This window comes from Lutra lutra, chromosome 17 (genome assembly GCF_902655055.1).
Source record: "Lutra lutra chromosome 17, mLutLut1.2, whole genome shotgun sequence".
Taxonomy (NCBI): Eukaryota; Metazoa; Chordata; class Mammalia; order Carnivora; family Mustelidae; genus Lutra; species Lutra lutra.
Genome location: NC_062294.1, coordinates 51824127 through 51844443, shown reverse-complemented (window position 1 = coordinate 51844443; position 20317 = coordinate 51824127). Strand labels below are relative to the sequence as shown.

The 20317-nt window shown below is 53.9% G+C and overlaps 1 protein-coding gene across 1 annotated transcript; it reads left to right on the top strand.

The window, feature by feature from the left end:
• The first annotated feature begins 158 nt into the window (after positions 1-158).
• On the top strand, positions 159-19989 carry TMEM143 (transmembrane protein 143). The gene is made up of 8 exons (XM_047711462.1): positions 159-320; positions 675-915; positions 2274-2378; positions 10707-10901; positions 11732-11862; positions 13085-13364; positions 18082-18271; positions 18897-19989. Exons 1-8 carry the CDS (start codon positions 298-300, stop codon positions 19109-19111), a joined length of 1380 nt encoding a protein of 459 aa, XP_047567418.1. The 5' UTR covers positions 159-297; the 3' UTR covers positions 19112-19989.
• The last annotated feature ends 328 nt before the right edge of the window (positions 19990-20317 follow it).

Below are 20317 nucleotides of genomic sequence, written 5' to 3'. Positions count from 1 at the left end.
CCGCCGTTGGCTGGCCCCGCGCGGGAGTCCAGCCCCGCCCCAGTCCTCCTCAGAGTCTCGCGCCCGCTCCGCCCCCTTTCCTTTGAAGCACGCCAAGGAGACACTTCCGATGCGCATGCGCCGCACTCAGGGCGAGAGAAGAAAGGCCGGCAGATTGCGCACGCGCAGTTGAGACAGGGCGTTAGGGGAAAGATGGACGGCTTTCGATGACCAAGGCTCTGCGCATGCGTCTTACTGCAGGCTGAAGCTGAAACTGGGGGACCCAGGACGCCTTCCTACACATGCGCAGGAGGCTCAATGACAGTCGAGCGTTGGCTAAGGTGAGGGAGAGGGCGGAGGATTGCATGGCCGGGGGAGGGCCGCCCTGCACCCCCTATGTAGCCTTTCCGAGCATCTCCTATGCTCCTAAGATCCACCTGTTGCCTAGACCCCGCAGAAACCCGTTGTACCACTATAGGGTCTCTGGGCTCTTAAAACGCCCCAGGACTCAAGACTTCTGACCGCTGCCTGCAGTTCGGGGCCACATGAGCAATGTGGGAGGGCACAGGCAAGACGCGCCGCAAGACGGGCAGATGGGCTCTGCGCCCTGCCTGGGGAAGGGACGGCCTCTGGAGGTGGGAGAGGGTGAGGTTCCTCTAGATGACCTTTGACCCCTGTTCATTTCCCTTGTTCAGGCTCCAGGGAAAGGGTCTGGCCATGCTGCATGTGACCCGGGGGGTCTGGGGATCCAGGGTCCGAGTATGGTCCCTGTTGCCCACGCTCCTCGGGCCCCCCCGGGCCCTGTCGTCGCTGGCGGCCAAGATGGGGGAGTACCGCAAGATGTGGAACCCCACGGAGCCCCGCGACTGGGCCCAGCAGTACCGCGAGCGGTTCATCCCTTTCTCCAAGGAGCAGCTGCTCCGCCTTCTGACACAGGTACCGCCCGTCCCGGGTCCGAGAACCTGGGGACTACGGCTCCCGGCAGGCATCGCGGTGGCACGCCCTTCGTGCCATAGAGGGCTGTCCTGGCGCCTCCTGGGAGTTGTAGTTCCGTTCCCTTTCTTCTCCAGGGTAGGCGTGTAGGGACAGACCTGTGAGGTGCTGATACAGAAGCAATTCCGGACTCTCGCTTGTTCTAGGGCCTTGAGCAAGCCCTCCCTGGGGCATGGGTTTTCCCCGTGCAAAATGGGTATAATAATCATGCTCATCATTACTATTACTAACACGTAATATTAATTATTATACTAGCGAAAACGTCATCGTAATTATTATCACACTGTTTGAGCTCTTACTGTATGGCACAGTGCTAAGCATTTTCCACGTCTTGTTGAGTCATCAGAACAACCCAGTAAGAGAGAGACTACCATGGTCCCTATTTTACAACTGAAGTGACTGAAACAGGTGAGGAGAGAAAGTGACTTATCAAGGTGATGATGTTGTGGCCCGGGTTAGAACCAAAGTGGCCTGACTCCACAGCTGGGCAAGGACTGTGATCTCTCATGAGGCATTAGGCACCTGCTGCACTGAGGGCCCAGCTCCAGAGCTAAGCTCTTACCCTACTCTCATCATCCTACTTGTCATTGGTGAGGATTATCATTTATTTAAAAATTATTTATTGAACAAATCTGTATGTACTAAGGTCAATGCTAGACTTTATTCACAAGCACACACGTAGGTATCAACACACACAAACACTATGTGTACAGGGCCATGGAATTGCATCACATTCTCACCATCGCTCTCTCAGAAAGAGGGTGTGGTCCTCTGTTGCTGATGAGGGAACAGGCTCAGGGAGGTGAAGACATTCACCTAGGGCATGGAGGTAGGAAGCATAAAGAAGTGGTTAAATATGTGTGTTCTGGAGTCAGACAGGCCCTGATCAGAGTCTCAGCTTCTTTTCATACAAACACTGTGGCCCTCAGTGAGTGACTTCCCCTGAACCTCAGTTTCCCCTTCTGAAAAGTGGGGGGTTAAATTTAATTCCATCCATCCCTGTACAGCCTCTGGAGGGTGATAGACCAGCGAGCGGCAGCTGGTACACCATCACTGTGTCAATGTCAGTGAGTGAGTGTCAAAGCGGGAACTTGACCTTCTAGCTCTTTCCGCTGTCTGTTTTCCACTACACCGGGCTGGCTCAGTTTCTTGGTCAGTAAAATTGGCTGCCCCCCCCACCCCAAGCAAAACAAAATCTTAAAATTAAAACCCAGATCATATGGACTGCCAGAGAAAGAAATCCACCCCGAGAGGAAAGGGGAAAGAAGCCTAACTAGAAGTTTTGCCTCCTGAGGTAACAGGAATTCCACTCCAGCCCCAAGGAGAAGGCAGCTTTGGCGGAGTTTGCAGCCCACGTGGACTTCTGCACCTTGTTCCACTACCACCACATCCTGGCCCGGCTGCAGGTGAGGACCGGGCCCCTGGCACCATCCTTGGTGTGCCTGTTTGCTTATCCATTCATTCAGTAAGAATCCTCTGAGTCCCTCTTTGGAACCCGGCCCTGCTCTAAGCATCAGTGAGCGGACAGATGAAGCCACGTCCCTGTGGAACTGAAATTCTGGTCGGGGAGACAATGAATGAATGAATGAATGAATGAATGAATATGAAATGGGATGGCCCAGAGCCGTAAGTGCTGTGAAGAACAATGAAGCAGAGTAGCGGGATAGGGAAGGATGACATGAGGGCCCGTTTTAGACAGGGTGGTCAGGGAAGCCTTCTCTGAGGAGGTGACAGTTGAGTGAAGACCTGGGTGGAGACACAGAGAGAGAGCCCTATAGATGTCTGGTGGTGGGTGGCAGGGAGTATTCTAGGCAGAGGGAAGAGCAGATACAAAGGCCCTGGGGCACAGAGAGTTGGGAGAACAAGGCAGGGAGCCCTGTGGCTGGAGGGCAGTGAGGGAGGGAGAGCAGGCAGAAGATGAAGGCAGAGAGGGGTTGGTGTAAACTCTTTCCTTAGGTGATCTGGCAGCCATGGGAGGGCTCTGAGCAGAGGAGGGGCATGTGCTGATTTAGGTGCTAACGGGATCCTTCTGGAACAGACTATCGGAGGCAGGGAGATCTATTCAGAGTCAATTATGTTTGTCCAGGTAAGGGATAATGGCAGCCCCAGCAAGGGTAATAGCTGTGGAAGTGGGGAAAAGTGGTCAGATGCTGGTAATGGTGGGAAGGCATCAGCATTTGGCTGGGCAGGCGGGCGGTGAGGGAGAGGAAGAAGTCAGGGGGGCCCTCCAGCAGTTTGGGCCCGCTCCCTTGGAAGAATGGAGCTGCCATTTACCATGATGTGGAGGACAGAGCGGGGGCGGGAGGCAGATCTGCAGGGATGACGCGAGCTCCGTTTTGCACTTAGGAGTCTGAGATGCCTATAAGACAGCCAGATGGAAAGATGGACCCAAATGTGGGCTCCGGAGGTCATGGGAGGGGTCTGGGCTGAGCAGCCATCCCCTGGAAGCATTTAGATTTTGCTGATGAGATCAATAGGGGGATTAGCGGAGCCCTGGGACATGCCAGCCTTGAGATCAGGAAGGGGAACTGGACCTGGTGAGGGGGACAGCCAAAGAGCAGCTAGACAGAAAAGTGGAACCCCAGGGAAGGGTGATGTCAGCAAGCCACATTCTCACATCCTCCCCCTTCCGCTCCCAGGATCCTGGTGGGGGGCGCGGGGGTGGGGGGAGGGGTCCCTGAGACAGTGATTGGCCTCAGTGATTTTCTCTTTGTGACTCACTGAGCTCAGAAAAGCTGTTAGGCTCACAGTAATAGTTTATTACAACAAAAGGATAGCGAACAAAATCAGCACAGGGAAAAGGCCCTGAGGTGGGGTCCCAGAGAGGCCACACCACCTTCCTGCTGTCTCTTCCAGAAGTGTCTTACAAGATGACACTTAGTTCTCTCACCAGCAAGGTGGGATAGCATGTATGGAGTACATTGGCCCGCCAGGGAAATTCACCTGAGCCCTGGAGTCCAGGATTTTTTTTTTTTTTAAGATTTTTATTTATTTATTTGACAGAGAGAGATCACAAGTAGACGGAGAGGCAGGCAGAGAGAGAGAGAGAGGGAAGCAGGCTCCCTGCTGAGCAGAGAGCCCGATGCGGGACTCGATCCCAGGACCCTGAGATCATGACCTGAGCCGAAGGCAGCGGCTTAACCCACTGAGCCACCCAGGCGCCCCAGGATTTTTTTTTTTTTTTAAGATTTTATTAAGTAACTTATGCACCCAGTATGAGGCTCGAACCTCCAACCCCGAGATCGAGAGTTGCATGCTCCAGTGACCGAGCCAGCCAGGCGTCCCAGCTGGGATCCAGGATGGTTACTGAGGGTTGGTCAGCGCTGGCGTGGCCAGCCTTAGCTACTCAGTCACCCTCCAGGGCCATGAAACTGCTCCTCCGTGGCCAAGGCCCCTACCAGGAATCACACTGTTAGCATAGACTGGCTGCTGTGGCCCAAGGCCCCGGGGAAACCCAGATCCTCTTAGCAAACATTTCCAAGGCCTTAGAAGTTACCCAGGAGTCAAGGCCAGGGCCATTCCTCTGGGATGTGCAGGGTTTGGACCACCCAGGCCTGTTGAGCCCACCCTTACTGCACACTGCCCTGACACGTCCCATCTCTGCTTTGAAGGGCAGTGACAACAGCCCCCTGCCACTGAGCGCGCACTCCGGGTCAGGCTCATGGACCCCTTCCTATGGCATCGAGGGGCAGCTGCCGTCAGCCCCATTTACAGACGCAGACACGAGGCTCTGGGAGGGCCTGGCTGAGCCAGGATCTGCAGCCAGGTCTAGCTGCCTCCGAGCCCTAGCCTGTCCGTGAGAGGCAGGGTTTGTATTTTTTTTTTAAGTTATTTAGAAAATCATCTTATTCTATAGACAGTTAAATATATAGAAACACAGAACACATATAAAATGAAGATGCATATTACCACTGAGGCAGGATATATATATTTTTTAAAGATTTTATTTATTTATTTTACAGACTGAGATCACAAAGTAGGCAGAGAGGCAGGCAGAGAGAGAGAGGGGGAAGCAAGCTCCCCAATGAGTAAAGAGCCCGATGCGGGGCTCGATCCCAGGACCCTGGGATCATGACCTGAGCTGAAGGCAGAGGCTTTAACCCACAGAGCCACCCAGGTGCCAAGAGGCAGGAGATTTTAAACTGCGACACTAAGAGGGGAAGGGAAGGGTGGGAACAGAGACAGGTGGACACCATGGGGGACGTTTTGCTGATGACCTAAGTCCCCTGAGGAAGCCGCCCCTGGGCAGGCAGAGAGGTGGCTACTTTGTTTACCAGCCCGCCAGTGACCTTGACAGGTGACCTCTCTCTGCACTTCCTTTCCTTTGTTCATCGTTGAATTCATTCATTGGGTATGTATGTACATATTTTAAAGATTTATTTATTTATTTGAGAGAGAGAAAACGAGCAGGGGGAGGGACAGAGGGAGAGAGAGTCCCAAGCAGGCTCGACTCTCAGCGCAGAGTCTGACGTGGGGGTCGAACTGACGACGACGCCTAGATCACCGCCCAAGTGGGAACCAAGAGTCTGACGCTCAACCGGCTGAGCCACCCAGGCTGCTATCCTTGGCCTTCCTCACCTTGTAGACAACAACAGTCCAACCTCTGTCTCCCGTCTTCACCTTCTTTGTGACTCTGCTTGTCCTTTTCTGTCTCTTCTAAAGGACATGCTCATTGGATTTAGGCCCTCCCTAATCCAGGATGATCTCATCCTGGGATTCTTACCTAATTAGACCTGTGAAGACCCTATTTCTGAATGAGGTCATATTCTGAGGTTCCGAGATGTGAATTTTTCGAGGATACTGTTCAACCCTCTCCACCCAGTTAAATTTGAATTTCAGATAAGCTATGAGTAACTTTTTTCTTTTGTAGTAGAATTGTGTCCTGTATAATACAGTCCTCAAATATAAAATTGTTAGTTGTTGATCTGGAAATCAAATCTAAGTTGGTGTACTGCATTTAATTTAATTTTTTTTCTAAATCTGATAACCTAATTAAGAAGAAAAAGCAAGCAGGAATGTTTTGCAATTTTAGGTAGAATAGTCAGGGAAGGCTTCACAGAGAGGGTGACATTTGAGCAGAGACCTGAAGGAGGCAAGAGTGAGCCATGAGATCTGTGGGAATAGTAAACGCAAAGGCCCTGTGGCAGGAGTGTGCATGGTGTGCAGGAGGAACAGCAAAGAAGCTGGGGAAGAGGGCCAGAAATGAGAGCAGAGATGGGGCTGGGGCCCAGATTCTGCAGAACTTCTTGGGGACCCAGTGAGCACTTTGCTTTGACTCTGAGTGAGGTGGAAACCACCAGAGGGCTCCGAGCAGAGGGATGGGAGCTGGCTTCAATGACAACAGGTGCCCTCTGGCGGCTGCCTGGGGAACAGACTGGGTTGGGGCTGGAAGATGGGTGTGGGGGGACCAGTGCCCAGGCCACTGCCACAGTCCAGGGTGTAAGGGTAGCTCAGACCTGGGGCGAGAGGGGGGTGGTAGGGGGTGGTGATGAGAAATGATCAGATTCTGGATCTATTTTGAATGTGGGGCCATCAAGATTTGCCAGTGGGTTCAGTGTGTGAGAAATAGAGGAGTCGGACGGACTTGGCCTCTTCTGAACCGGGTAAGGTGGCAGGAGAAGCAGGTCTGAGGAGGAGTTTCAAGACTCCAGTTTGGGAGGAAGTGAGTTTGAGAGGATGCCCGTCAGATGCCTGCGTGCAGGTGTCAGGAGGCCCGTTTGGATGTCTGCCGGCAAGCGTTGATTGGGGCTCAGGAACGTTAGCAGCAAATTCAAGCATGTACCTTGCCCTCAAGGAGCTGAACTTGAGTGGTGGGGACAGGTGGAAGTCAGGTGCTCTCCTCGATGAGTGGATAAATTCAGACAGTGAACTCACCGGGCACGGTTCATAGCAGCAGATAGCAAAGCTGACCTTGGTTTCTGTACCGAAGTCCGTGTGCAAATTGGTGAAATGCACTCCTTTCTCTTGACTGGTGCTGCATAATATGGTAGTTGCTATCCACATGTGGCTGTGTTTAAATTTGAGATCATTGCAATTAAATAAAATTTTGAAATTCTGTTCTTCCATTGTATTCACCCCATTTCAAGGGCTCAGTAGCCACCTGTGACCAGGCTATTGGATGGTGCAGATCTTGATGTTTCTGTATTGTCAGCAGTTCTGTTGGATGGTGTTACTTTACATTCTTTATTTCCATCTGAAAGAGTGACAGGATAAATGTATATGTCTATTGCATCTAAAATGGTGCTCATTAGATCTGGCACATTTGTGCAGTGCCCAATCTGCCCAACCTCACAGGGCAGCTCTGCTCAGCCTAAGGAGCAGAGAATGGCTCTTTGAGAGTGATAAGGGAACTGGAATGTTGTAGAAGAAAAGGACTTAAGTAGTGGACAGGGAGGGGGGCAGGGAGAGTCTCTTAACAGCATGTACAATGTCCCTGTGCCTGGAGGAACTTACACCATTGTGGCTGGTGTTGAGCCACCAAGGGGGATTGTGGTGTTAGGTCCTCTGAGGCCTTGCAGGACACAGTACAGAGCATGATCCTATTTTCTGAGGGCAGTAGGAGCCTTGGAATGATTTTAGCAGGAGATCGACATAGTTAGATGTATAATTCCTGATATAACACTTCTTTGCTGTGACCTTGTGCAGTTACTTAACCTCTCTGTGCCTCAGTTCCTATCTCTGTAAATGAGGGTAACAATAGTACCATTGTCACATGGTGAGAACAACCTGCTTCAAGCAGTCCCTGGTGTGTAGAAAGTTCTATATAAATGTGCACTATCATTTATTACTGTTGTTGTTATGGTTTGATAGAATCTTGGCTGCTGTGTAGAAAGCAGATTGTTGGGAGTGGGGTGAGGGGATGTGGGGAGACCATTGAGAAGGCTGTTGGACTCCTCCAGGCAGGAGGAACAGATGGGGGTGTGGATGGGGTAGGGTGTGGGGGGGTGCAAAGTGGTGATCTGTTTTGGAGGTAGAACCAGCAGGGCTCATTGCGTGGGGGAAGGGAGCAGCAGGGGTCACCTGTGACATCCAGGGGTCACCTGTGACATCCAGGTTTCTGGCCGACATCCAGGTTTCTGGCCGACATCCAGGTTTCTGGCCCGGAGCCCTGGGTGGAGATGGATGGGAGGAGCCCAGAAGAGAATTTGGCTCTCAGCGGATGCTTGATGAATGCAGATTTCGCTCTCCTCTGGCTCTGAGCTTCCCTCCCCCTCAAACTGCGGCTCAGTCCCGGCAGTGGAATTTCTCAAGGTCACTCTGTGAGTCTGAGAACTTGGCCTGTGGGACCTGAAGGGCTTCTGGCACAGGCCCCAGCATTGGGCCAGAGTCCTGTCCTCGGGCAGCACACCCCAGCCGTGGGAGTTCACTCGGAAGGGGACTTGCTGAGGCTCAGCTGTCCTAGCTGTCCTGTCTTCCTGCTCAGTGGTTTCCATGGCCCCGGGCCTTCCCCCCTCCAAACTTCTGCCCGGGCATTCTTCCCACTTGGAGTACCTCTTTCCTTCCACTAATTCAAAATCACACCTGGCCTAGACAAGTTGTTCCTTAGGGCTACCTGTCCTGAGACACACAGATGACTGGGCTTCTGGACCAGTGATCTCTCCATGAGGCTCACTATATAGTCTGGGACAAGTCACAAGTCATCCTGAAACCAGCGAAGAGCCTAGGTACCCAGAAACTCCCTCCTGCATTCATTCACTGAGTCAGCATTTTTTCTTTTCTTGTGGGCAAGGGAGGAGGGGGTTGCAGGTATATAAAATGAAATGGGCAGAGCAGAAGCCAGTTTGTGGGGGACCTTGGAGGTGGTGGACAAGTTCTGGTATTTATGCCACTGCGGGGGGTTGGAGGGGAGAGGTTGCGGGATCTGTTTCTAGTCTGAATAAGCTCTTTGAGGAGAGCAGTTTGGAAGTGGTAAGAGAAGAAGCAGGGAGAACAGAAGCCCAATGCAGTTGTTGGGGCAGGAGGAAAAGGTGGCCATGGAGATGGGGGAGGGGACGGATGGATTCGAGGGCGACTCAAGGGTCTAGCCTGTGAACTTGCTAAAGGGTTGGAGAGGGCAGTGAAGAGAAGGAAGGGATCAAGGATGCCTCCGAAACGTCTGATCAGAGCGTCTGTAGACTCGGGTAGTACTATTTCCTTTATTTATTTGTCAGAAAGAGAGAGAGAGAGAGAAAGCACACACGCAGGCAGAGAGGAAGGCAGAGGCAGAGAGAGAGGCAGGCTCCCTGCCGAGCAAGGAGCCCGATGTGGGATTTGATCCCAGGACCCTGGGATCATGACCGGAGCCAAAGGCAGCAGCTTAACCCACTGAGCCACCCAGGCATCCCAGTACTATTTCCTTTAGAGAGAAGGCTGGTGGAGGGGAAGGAAGAAATGAGGCACTCTCCTCTGGCTGGGTTAGCTGCGAGACGCCGTTTCCAATGGGAGGTACGGAAGAGATCATTGACTATGACTGTGTGATGCTTGGGGTGGAGGCCAGGGCTGGTTGCCAGAGGAAGAGGTCTGGGAGAAGAAACTCAAATTTATTGGAAGATGGGGGTAGAAGGACATGACCTGTGGCTCGACATGCTGCATTTGAGGCAACTGACATCCCCCGAGGGATGTCAACTGGAGAGTTTGCGTTAGTCAGTATAAAGGCTTAGCTGCTGTAACAAGTAGACCCCATGTCACAGTGGTTTAAAGGAAGTGGAGAGGGGCGCCTGGGTGGCTCAGTTGGTTAAGCGACTGCCTTTGGCTAAGGTCATGATCCTGGAGTGTTGGGATCAAATCCCACATGGGGCTCCCTGCTCAGCGGGGAGTCTGTTTCTCCCTCCGACCCTCCCTGCCCTTGTGCTCTCTCTCATTCTCTCTCAAATAAATAAGTTAAAAAAAAAAATCTTAAAGGAAGTAGAAGGGGACGCCTGGGTGGTCCAGTCATTAAACGTCTCCCTTTGGCTCAGGTTATGGTCCTGGGGTCCTGGGATCGGGCCCTGCATTGGGCTCCTTGCTCGGTGGGAACCTGCTCCTCCCTTTCCTACTCCTGCTGCTTGTGTTCTCTCTCTCACTTTTTCTCTGTCAAATAAATAAAATCTTAAAAAAAACAACAACAACAAAAAGGAAGTGGGGGATTATTTCTCTCCCCCTTCACAGTCCGGTGGCAAGTGGGCCAGGGTTCCGAATGAGGTTATTATTCTAGGACCCAGGGTCCTTCCATCGTGTTGCTGTGCCATTCCTTAGAACGCTGTCTCCATCTGTGTGGTCAAAACTAAGCCAGGGGCAAAGCCGTGTTTTCAGCCAGCAGTTGAAGGAAACGAGTAGAGATTTAGGGGAGCGAGAAGTGAGGGGGAAGTTGGACCTTCTGCAGCCTTTCTGTTCACAGTCCATGGATGAGACCTGCCTTCTGGCCACATCTAGCCTCCGGAGAGGCTGGGAAACATATTCTCCCTCTGCATCCTTGCATCCCTCTTCCCCTCTGTTACTGGGAACAGATGCTCATGTCTCGGAACTGGGTATCAGGTCTGGAAACTTGGAGGACGGGTCTGGGCTAGAGATGTGAAGTTGCCCAGAGAGACACAGATTCGCAGAGCAGTGTTTAAAGGGATGGGAGTAACGAGGCTACTGAAGGTGAGCGCGAGGAGAGAGAAGGGGAAAGAGCCCAGCACAAGCCCTGGGGCACCCCATCCCCTAAAGGGTGGGCCGGGAACTATCCCTCATGCTGTGCCCTAGCCCATTTTTCTTCTCTCTGACTCTCTCCTCAGGCATTGTATGACCCCATCAACCCCGACAGGGAGACCCTCGACCAGCCTTCGCTGACGGACCCCCAGCGTCTGTCCAATGAACAGGAGGTGCTCCGGGCTCTGGAACCCCTGCTGGCCCAGGCCAACTTCTCCCCGCTCTCGGAGGACACCCTGGCCTACGCTCTGGTGGTCCATCACCCTCAGGATGAGGTCCAGGTGCCTGTCTTCTAGGGGAGACCTGGAACTCCCAGGAAGCCTTGGGGCAGGGTGGAGCCTTTGGGAGGCAGAGGCTGCTGGGAGTTGCCCTGAACACAGGGCATGAGCCCACATAGCTTTTTTGGTGAATTAGAATGCAGTACCTCTTTCCCAGTCACCACACTGCCATCTGTTGGAAAAGTATAATATACAGATCTTCCTAGGACTAGAGCCTTTATCATCATCTTCCAGAAAGCTGTAATAATAAATAATACAAAACGCTCGTCCTTAAAGTCAACAAAATTAAAATAAAAATCATAAAATTCCAAAGTCCCCCATTTAGTGATTTTTAAGATACACTTTTTTTTCCAGAGTCATATGTTGTCCGAAATTGGGATATGACTTATAAGTGGTAGTGTGGCATAGTTTTAACTGACAGTATAATTCTCCTTTAGTTGCTTCATAAAATAGTGGAATATCCAGTTGACAATTATTACAATATATAATGTGTCAACGTAACATGCTGTGTACCTTAAGCTTAGTGTTACATGTCATATTTATTCAATTAAAAAACAATGGGGTATCTTAAAATCAGTGTTATTTTAGATTCTTGGAAATGTGGTAATAAAAATGACTTTGAGGTAAATGGTGCCATCTTAGATAGTATGCCCTTGTGCAGTATACAACAGGAGCAACTGTACGTGGCCATCCTGTCTAGACCCATCCCAGATGATGATAAGCCTGGGAGAGGAGTGGAAATCATTGAGGGGAGGGGCATCTAATTCTAGTAGCCTATGCTCTCACCCTAGCCCATGCTCAGCTGCCTCTGCTTCCTTTGTCCCCCTTGTCAGGTGACAATAAATTTGGATCAGTATATCTACATGCAGTTTTGGGCCCTGGGCCAGCGAGTTGGGCAGATGCCCCGTAAGTCCAGCGTGGGCTCCAAACGTGGCTTCTTCATCAGGTCGCCCCCTGCAGAGAGGTGAGGCGGCCCTTGTTCCCCAGCTGCAACGAAAGGGAGCAAGGTTAGAGTCGAGAGGGGACTGACAGGTCAGTGTCTGGATTTGGGTATCGGGACCTGGGAGGGGAAGTCACGAAAGGGGTGGGGAGATCATCCAAATGCTGCCTCTTTTTCCCCAAGGGAAAAGAAGAACTACAGTGCCCAGGGAAGAGGAAGGGTAGGGACACTTCTCCCATTTTCTAAATGAGGACGGCTGAGGTTCAGAAAGAGAAGGCCACATTTTTTAAAAAATGGCGCAGCCAGGATTCTGGTGAACATTATATTTTAAACAGAAACTGCTCTCATACAGAGCAGGGTGAGGAGAGGCAGATCTCTTGAGCCTGTAAATTACCCAGCCTTTCTGGAAGTCAGTTTATCAAATATGGTCATGAATCCAAAAAACCAAACCAAAACAAAAAACCTAAAGACAAAAAAAAAAAAAACCACACACACAAAAAACAAAAAACAAAAAAACAACCCTCTTATCCCTATATACCCTCAGTAATTCCACTTCCAGGAATCTATTCCAAGGAGATATTTATACTTGCAGACTGTGTGTTTAATTATCTGTCTCTCACACTGGACTAGAAGCCCCACAAAGGCAGAGACCGACTCATTTGGCTCCCTCTCCAGAGCTGAATAGCGCTCCCTGGCACCTCGCAGACACCCGAAATGGAAAGTAGAATTTGAGTTTGAAAAATAACCAAGGGGCACCTGGGTGGCTCAGTCGGTTAAGCATCTGCTCCAGGTCATGATCTCCAGGGCCTGGGATCGAGCCCCACGTAGGGCTCCCGACTCAAGCGGAGAGCCTGCTTCCCCCTCTCCCTCTGCCTCTCCCCTTTCTCCTGCGCTCTCTCTCTCTCTCTGTGTATCTCTCTGTCTCAAATGAATACAGAAAATCTTAAAAAAAAAAAAAAAAAAGAAAGGAAAAGATCGGCATTCAGTTCCCCATTCACCAAGTACCTAAAGCTGGAAGCCATCTATGTGTCCAATGACAGGGGATTGTGTTATTTTCGCTAATGCCCTGTTGTTGGACACTGGTCTTCTTTCTGAGTTTCCTCTAGTCCCCATTAAGCAGCCTTTATGATGAGTGTGTGACTCCAGAGCTAGAGAGTGTCCTGGGTGTTGGGGGGAGGGGGTCGGAGGGTGCTCCCCCAGAGTGATCCTGACCGCCCTGCCACCCCCACCCCCCTCTGTCTGGCAGGAGGTATTTCAAGCGGGTGGTGCTGGCAGCTCGCACCAAGCGGGGACACCTGGTGCTGAAGAGCTTCAAGGACACGCCCCTAGAGGGCCTAGAGCAGCTGCTCCCGGAGCTGAAGGTCCGCACGTCCACCACACAGCGTGCGCTGCTCAACCTCACGCTTTTCGTCTCAGGCCTGGTGTTCTTCGTCAACGTGGGCATGGTGGTGCTCACGGACCTCAAGATGGCCACCTCCCTGCTGCTGCTCCTCTTTGCCATCTTCATGGGCCTGCGGGCATCCAAGGTGAGTGGCCGGCCGTCGGCGTGCCTATGCGGTCCCTGCCTCCCCGTGTTCCTCCAGAAGCTGGGCCGCCCTGTGTTTCTGCTGCTTTCATGCATTCCTGCCCCCTGCTGTCCTTCCTTCCTTCCCTCCTTTACTTTGTCATTCCCACGTTCCCTCCATCTCTTCCTTCTCGATCCTCTGTACTGTACACAACCTTCGGGCAGCTTTCTTCACGTCTCGGGGCTTCGGTTTCCTCACCTGGAAAACGGAGACAGGAGTGAGACCTGCCTTGTAGGGTTGTCCTGAGCAACACTGGGTTTGAATCTGGCTCTTCCGTCTCCCAGCTGTGGGACCTTGAGCAGGTTGCTTAACCTCTCTGGGCTTCAGCTCCCGCATCTGGGGAGTGGGGATGACAAGAACCTGATTCACAGGGTTGTTGGGGGATTGGGTGAATGAAGACACGGGTGATGCTGAGAACAGAGCCTGATATATACTACAAAATGTACCATATGAGAGTTTGCTGTTCTGATGATTATTATTACTAACTGGGCTGTTGTTCTCTGAGTCCGGGCTTCCTCATCCTGGCGGGGTGGCATTATCACCAGGGGACCGGTTTTATAAATGTGGTCCCCTGAGCTCCAGCCCAAATGGACTGAATTGGAAACTTTGGGACTGGGGCCAAGGAAACTATTTTTACCACACTCCCTTCCTGATTTTGCTACATGTGAACGCATGGCTGCCTCATACAGTTGCGCAGGTTGTTCACCATCCAAGGATTCGAGGCCGAGGGGAGGGCTGGGGGCTGAAAGCTGACTTGTGCCATGCCTGCTGAGCCGAGGCTGAGTCGGCCCTGGGGGGTTGCCTTTTACCGATTCTTCCCAGGGCTGGCACCAGCCTCAGGAGTGTGGACTGGTGTGTGGCATCCATTGTACTTGATTATTCACTCGCTGGTTCATTGCTTTTCAAGCTGTTTACAGCCATCCCAGCAGGGTCTTAGGAGGACTGGTAATAAAGCCTACAGATAATAGCCACGCTGGGCTGGCTGAGAGGGTGAAGGGCCAGGGTGGGGTGTAGGGGGTTGTGGGGTGATAACAACTCCCACTGAAGACTAGGGGTCAGGTGGGATTTAAGGGAAGCTTTGCAAGGGGGAGGATTGAACCCAGTGGGGAAGGGGCTGAACGAGCACAGCTTGAGGGATCTCACAGGGCTGGAGTCCAGGGTACAGGGTGAAGTGAGGCCCCAGAGGGTGGCAGGAGCCTTGAATGCCAGAATAGGGACCCTGGGCTTTATCCACAGGGCAGCTCGTGGATAAAGTGCCACAGTGCCACGACAGAGTTTTGAGCCTGGAGGGAGTGGAGCCACCACAGAGGGGGTGGGGCTGTGAGCCCAGCCACAGGGAGGCTGGTGAGGGGTGTCCATTGGTCTGGAAGGGGACCCAGAGGCCCAGCCCTAGGTGCACCGTGCATCCCACCTCCCTGAGGCTCCAGGGGGCTGTGGAGCCTCTCGGGCTCTGCAGGGTCCAGGTTAAAACCCAGTTCCCTAGTTAATTAATGCATCCCCATTGAATGTTTTCCCATGCTCTGGGCTAAGCTCCAGTCCTTAAATGTGGGCCCTCTCAGCCTCCCTCCAGCTGCACACTCTTGTCCCCTCCTGTATGTCAGTGTCTCCCAGGTATCTGTCTCTGGTGCAGGCTCCTGGATGTCCCTACGCCCTTCCCACGGACACCTCATCCCCTGTGCCCAGGATCCTTTTTCCCCAAACCCCCTTCTAAGGACTGGTCTCAGATCAGATGCCTGGGAGCTGATTTTGCGGCCTTGTGCACATCCCTCTTTCTTCCCCTGCCACCCGCTTCCCCTCCACAAACCAAGAGCTCATCCGTTTCTGTGGTTTGCACAGGCAGCCCTCTGTCATCTCTTAGATCGGGGCACCGTGTTCAGCCTGGAGCAGGCCAACTCCAGAACAGCCCCCTGCGGGCCCGTTGCCCTCCCCTCCAGCAGCAGCTCCCCATACCCACTCCTGGTCGTGGTTCTCATCTGTAGAGGGCCTTGGCCCCCCAGTTACTTGCTAGACCCCTGGAGATGGCCCTTGCCCTCCCCCCCGTTTGTCAGTCCAGCCTGGCCTCACTGCCCCCATTCTGCACCCATCTTGTTCCCTCTGTCCTGGCCACAACCCAGGTCTTCCCAGCCTCCCCGGTCGGTCCTGTCCCAGCTCTCCAGCCCATCCCCAGGGGCCCCAGAGCTGGCCCTGCTCCTTGCTCATAGCCTGGCCCCAGAAACCCTGTTTCCCCAGCCTCAGCCAGCACAGTCGTATGCTTCAGCTCCCCAAAACATAGTGCTCGCACCCCTTCCTGTTCCGCACTCTGCAGCTTCACTGCACTCCTCTCCCCTTTGCAAGGCTGTTCCCAACAGAGGACCAAGGACTGAGATGTCCTTTCACCCCACTGGGCTGGCCGTCCCCCGCTCACCCTTTACCCTCCGCTTGGAGGCTTCAGGAAACCTTCCCAGTGTGGCTGCAGACGCACAGACAGGCTGCCAGTGTGCCTGACAGAGGTCACAGTGACCACTGCAGGAGCCCGATGACACTGTTGCTCCTCTGTGGGACACAATGTCCACCCTGAACCTTGAGGATGAGGCAGTGAGTGTTTTCTAAGAACAAACCAGGGGTGACTTGCCTTGTCCTGAGGCCTGGAGGCCTGAGGGAGAGGGCAGCTCAGGATAATGTTTGGGCTGAACTGGCTTATCAACAGGAGATGCATTGAGAGCAGGAGAAATCTTCAGGGGCTGGGCCACGCAGGGCCTTAGCATCAGGCCAGGGAGCGTGGACTCTCTGAGGGCACTGGGGAGCCATGGAAGGGATGTGAGCGAGGGAGGAGCAGAGTCAGCTCTGGGGCCCTGAGGAGACAAACTGGAAAGGGCAGGGGCAGGCGGGAGGAGGCCACGCACGAGGCAGTTTGCAGAGGAGGGGACAGGGCTGAGAGAATCAGGGCAGGAGGACAGGGCTAAGGACCGACAGGCTGCCAAGGAGGGAACGAGGATGCTGCCAGGGGTCTGGCCTGGGACTGGGCAGATGGCGAGGCCACCCCAGATCTGGAGCACAAGAGAGGGGGAACTGGTAGGCTGGGGGGCGGTGAGGGGCCACAGTGAGGGTTAAAGGGAACACCCGGATGGCAGCTGCTGTGTCCTCTCCAGGGAGAGAGGTCTGGCGTCATCCCCATGCCACAGAGCATGACCGGCCCGCTTCATGTCTGGGAATTCAGTGGCATAAGCTCGGCAGAAAGACAGCAGACCCAGGGTGTGATTCATCCCGGACGGTCCCTAACACACGCAGTTCTCACGTCTCACCTCCCACCGGCCAGATGGCCATTCATTCCCACACAAGACAGACACTGCCTGAGCGGGGCTTGCGGCAAGGGAGAGCAGGGTTGCACACAGCCTTGTCATTGGTCCTGGGCTGGTCATTTGAGCCATTTCCACAACTCTGAGGACTTCAGAGGCATTTCACCTTGGGTCCCCGTGTAAGATGGGCGGCAGACAGTACGTGCCTTTAAAAGACAGCACCTAGCCTGGAGTGCGGTTGAATATTCCATAGTAGCTAATGTCAACACTCTTGTTATGGGTCTGGCGCGGTACCAGGTGTCTCATAATCTTCTGGAACCTCATTTGACTGACAGTGCCCCCTACAAAGGACTTAGGTCTCAGCCAAGGGCTCACAGAGGGTAGGGGACAGAGTTGGGACTCTCCCCCCGAACCCCCCTGCCAGCTTGGAGACGCAGCGGGCTTGAACTCATTTTGTGGATGAATGGGGCAATCAGAGTGGAGGTTTTAGTGTGAGCCCCAGAGGGCACCGGTGGGCTCTCCTTACCCTCCTTAAGGACGCCAAGTCTGGGGAAAGGGGTCCAGCCAAGGAGGGGCAAAAGGTGGGGAAAGGGGCTGCTCGTTAGTTAGGGACCCCAAACTTGCCCCTCCCCGCATTCTACCCCATTCTCCTTCCCTCAAAGAAGCTTGGAGTATTTATTTTCCGTTAACACTTCTCTTGACAATTTAACTTTTGAAACTTTCTGTTATGGCAAATTTCAAGCAAATGCGGGAATAGGACCGCGTGATGAGCTCCCGAGTCGTTGGCATCCGGCGTGTATAATTATCCACAGTCAATCGGTTTTCACCTAAGGACCCCTGCGCGCCCACCGCTGGGTTATTTTGGAGTCAGTCCTAAACATATCGTTGGAAATACTTGAGTAGGTGTCTAAAAGATAAGGACTTAAAAAAAAATCATCGTCACAGAGAGTTCCAAGGCTAAAGCTCAAATCGCCCGGAAATCCTTGAACAAATCTATTAATACGTGCCTCAGATAGGCAAACCCGTGAAGCGGCGGCGTCGGGAGTGTGTGTGTGTTAGAAATACAAACACCCGGGCACTGCTCCTGGGGACCTGAACCCAGGAAGTCCCGGGAGAGCGCGGGAGCAGGCTGGAAGGACCCTCCCAGCGCTCAGTGACTGGGAGGGGGAGTGTATAGGTGGGGGCGTGGGGTCCCGGCACCTCCCGCCCTCCCTCCTCTCGCCTCCCCCATCCCCGGCCTCCTGGCTGAGGCTGCAGAAAGGGCCATCCCAGCGCTTAGTGACTGGGTGGGGGGGATGGTATGGGTGGGGGTGCGGGGTCCCGGCCCCTCCCGCGCCCCCCCCCTCGCCATCCCCCGGCCCCTGGGCATCCCGGCTGACCCCGCGGTACGGTCCTGCCCGCAGATGTTCGGACAGCGGCGCAGCGTGCAGGCGCTGGAGCTGGCCCACATGCTCTACTACCGCAGCACTTCCAACAACTCGGAGCTGCTCAGCGCCCTGGCCCTGCGCGCGCAGGACGAACATGCCAAGGAGGCTCTGCTGGCGCACAGCTTCCTGGCCCGGCTGCCCCAGGGCGCGCGCGGCCAACCGGAGGGTAAGCCTCGGCCCTGGCCCTGGTGGGTGGCCCTGCCCTGAGGTCCGCCCCTTGCCCCGCCCCCGGCCTTTGCTGCTCTGCCCCCATCCCATCGCGGCCCAGTAGTGACGCGGCGCCACCTGAAACTGACTCCATCCTGTCCCTATGGGCCCAAGACGGCCCCTCAGCAGATGGGACTCCCACTCCCAGCCCCCGAAGCCAGCTTCTGATCTTGATGGACCTGGTCCCTGCCTGGAGTGATCTCCCTATCCTGACCTTATCCGGAATAAGGGTCTTGGATCATCGGACTTCTGGTGTGGCTTGCCCTCCTTTGGTCCCAACTTCCCTAGCGCTCCTTCCAAAGGAGGGACTCTTGTCCCCTCCCTATGTGAGCCTCAGGTTGTCTCCTTTCCAACAGGACCCTCCCTGACTTGTCCCTAGATGACAGATCCAGAGCTGGACAGTCCCCCCACCCCACCCCCGCAAGGCCTTGTCCCACTTAACTTGCTAACCTCAAGCCTACCCCTGGGCTTCTCCCAAACCCAGACCCCGCATGTTCCTTGCCCTGTGCCCTCCCTGCTCTCCCTTCCGGTCCTTCCAGGTCCCAGTCACCTCCTCCTAACAACACCTGCTTCTCTCCCCGCAGAGACCTCCCAGTGGCTCCAGTCGGAGGTAGAGCACTGGCTCTTGGCCCAGTCAGGCTGTGACGTGGCCTTCAACGGAACTCGGGCCCTGGCCCACCTGCAGGCCCTCACCCCCAGCATCGGGATGTTCCCACCCCCGGGTTTCCCCAAACTGGACCCGTTGCCCACAGTCATCTCCGAGCCCCCACAGCCCGCACCCAGCAGTGACCAGCACTGAGAGAAACCTCCGCCCAGCCCCGCTCGGCCACCTGGGGAGGCACTAAGCCCCGCCCCCTCGATAAGCTGTCAATCAAAGCTACTACGCTTTGCCCCTCCCTAACTTTCACTCGCCTACAGGCAATCACTTCCGTTACACTGCACTCTTAAACAAAGCTAGCAGTTGTGACAGCCTGCAGTTGCTAGGCAGCCCCCCTGAACATCCAGTCAAAGCTTTTTGGCTCTGCTTCTAGGCCATCCCTTAGACCCACCCCCGCCGTGAACATCCAAACAAGGCTGGGCTGAGAAGGAGTGTCCGCCAATCACAGCTGTTCGGTGGTACAAGCCACCAGGCACCGTGGTTAAAACTGTGCCTCCCGAGGCCATAGATCATCGTCTTTTTAGCCCACTCCGGGCAAGACGCCCAACACGTTCACCAAGGAGGAGCCCCAGGCCACCGCCCATGGGAGCCGGTTAGCCCAGCTCTCTGGCCAACTGCCAATGACAGCTGCTGGGCACTGTCAGTTGTCGCCGCATAGAAGTGACCAATCAGAACTTCCAAAGGAAACCTGATCTTTTCGTCAATTGCCGCTGCTCCTCAGGCAGGCTCTCCGGTATGCTGCTGTTCAGCTGGTCCAGGCTAAAGGGGTTTGGGAGCCTTGTTTCAGGCAGAAGACTGGGGGTGAGGAGGAACCAGAGACCGTCCTCACTCCCAAGACCCGTTTCCACTCAGGCCCCAACAATCTCAGGTGCCTTTCCTGCCCAGGTCCCTCACCCTTTCTGCAGAAACTACCTCGGTCTGGATCTTTCTTCCACCAGTGGCCTGTGCAATATTTATTGGTCTGTCAACTTCTTCCCTGTCCCCTCTCTCAAAGGAATAAATCATGTTTAATAGCTGTGGATGCGTGGGATAGCTGCAGGGGTTGAAGAGAAGGAAAGCATCAGAATCTTGGAAAGAAAAAACTCGCTGGGGGGGGGGGATGCATGTGGGTGGGGCCTAGGCAGAGAAAGCTGTAGTCCTAGGAAGAGACTGGGTTCGCAGTTGGTGAAATAGACTGGCTGTGGGTAACAGAAGAGGATCTAAGAGAAGATTTGGTTCCTGAGGAGAGGCCCTGGTTCCCCAAAGACTGGGTCTTATGAACAGGGAAGATAGAACAGCCACGTGCAGTTGTGCAAATTGTCCACTGCACAATGGCACACAGCCAGGGCATGGGCAAATGTAAAATCC

What these genes read in the sequence shown, in the direction of transcription:
- TMEM143 (XM_047711462.1), top strand. Translation starts at nt 298, where the DNA reads ATGACAGTCGAGCGTTGGCTAAG. An exon ending in ACAGTCGAGCGTTGGCTAAG is followed by an intron (nt 321 to 674) that starts GTGAGGGAGAGG and finishes TCCCTTGTTCAG; the next exon opens with GCTCCAGGGAAAGGGTCTGG. An exon ending in ACCCTCAGGATGAGGTCCAG is followed by an intron (nt 10,902 to 11,731) that starts GTGCCTGTCTTC and finishes CCCCCTTGTCAG; the next exon opens with GTGACAATAAATTTGGATCA.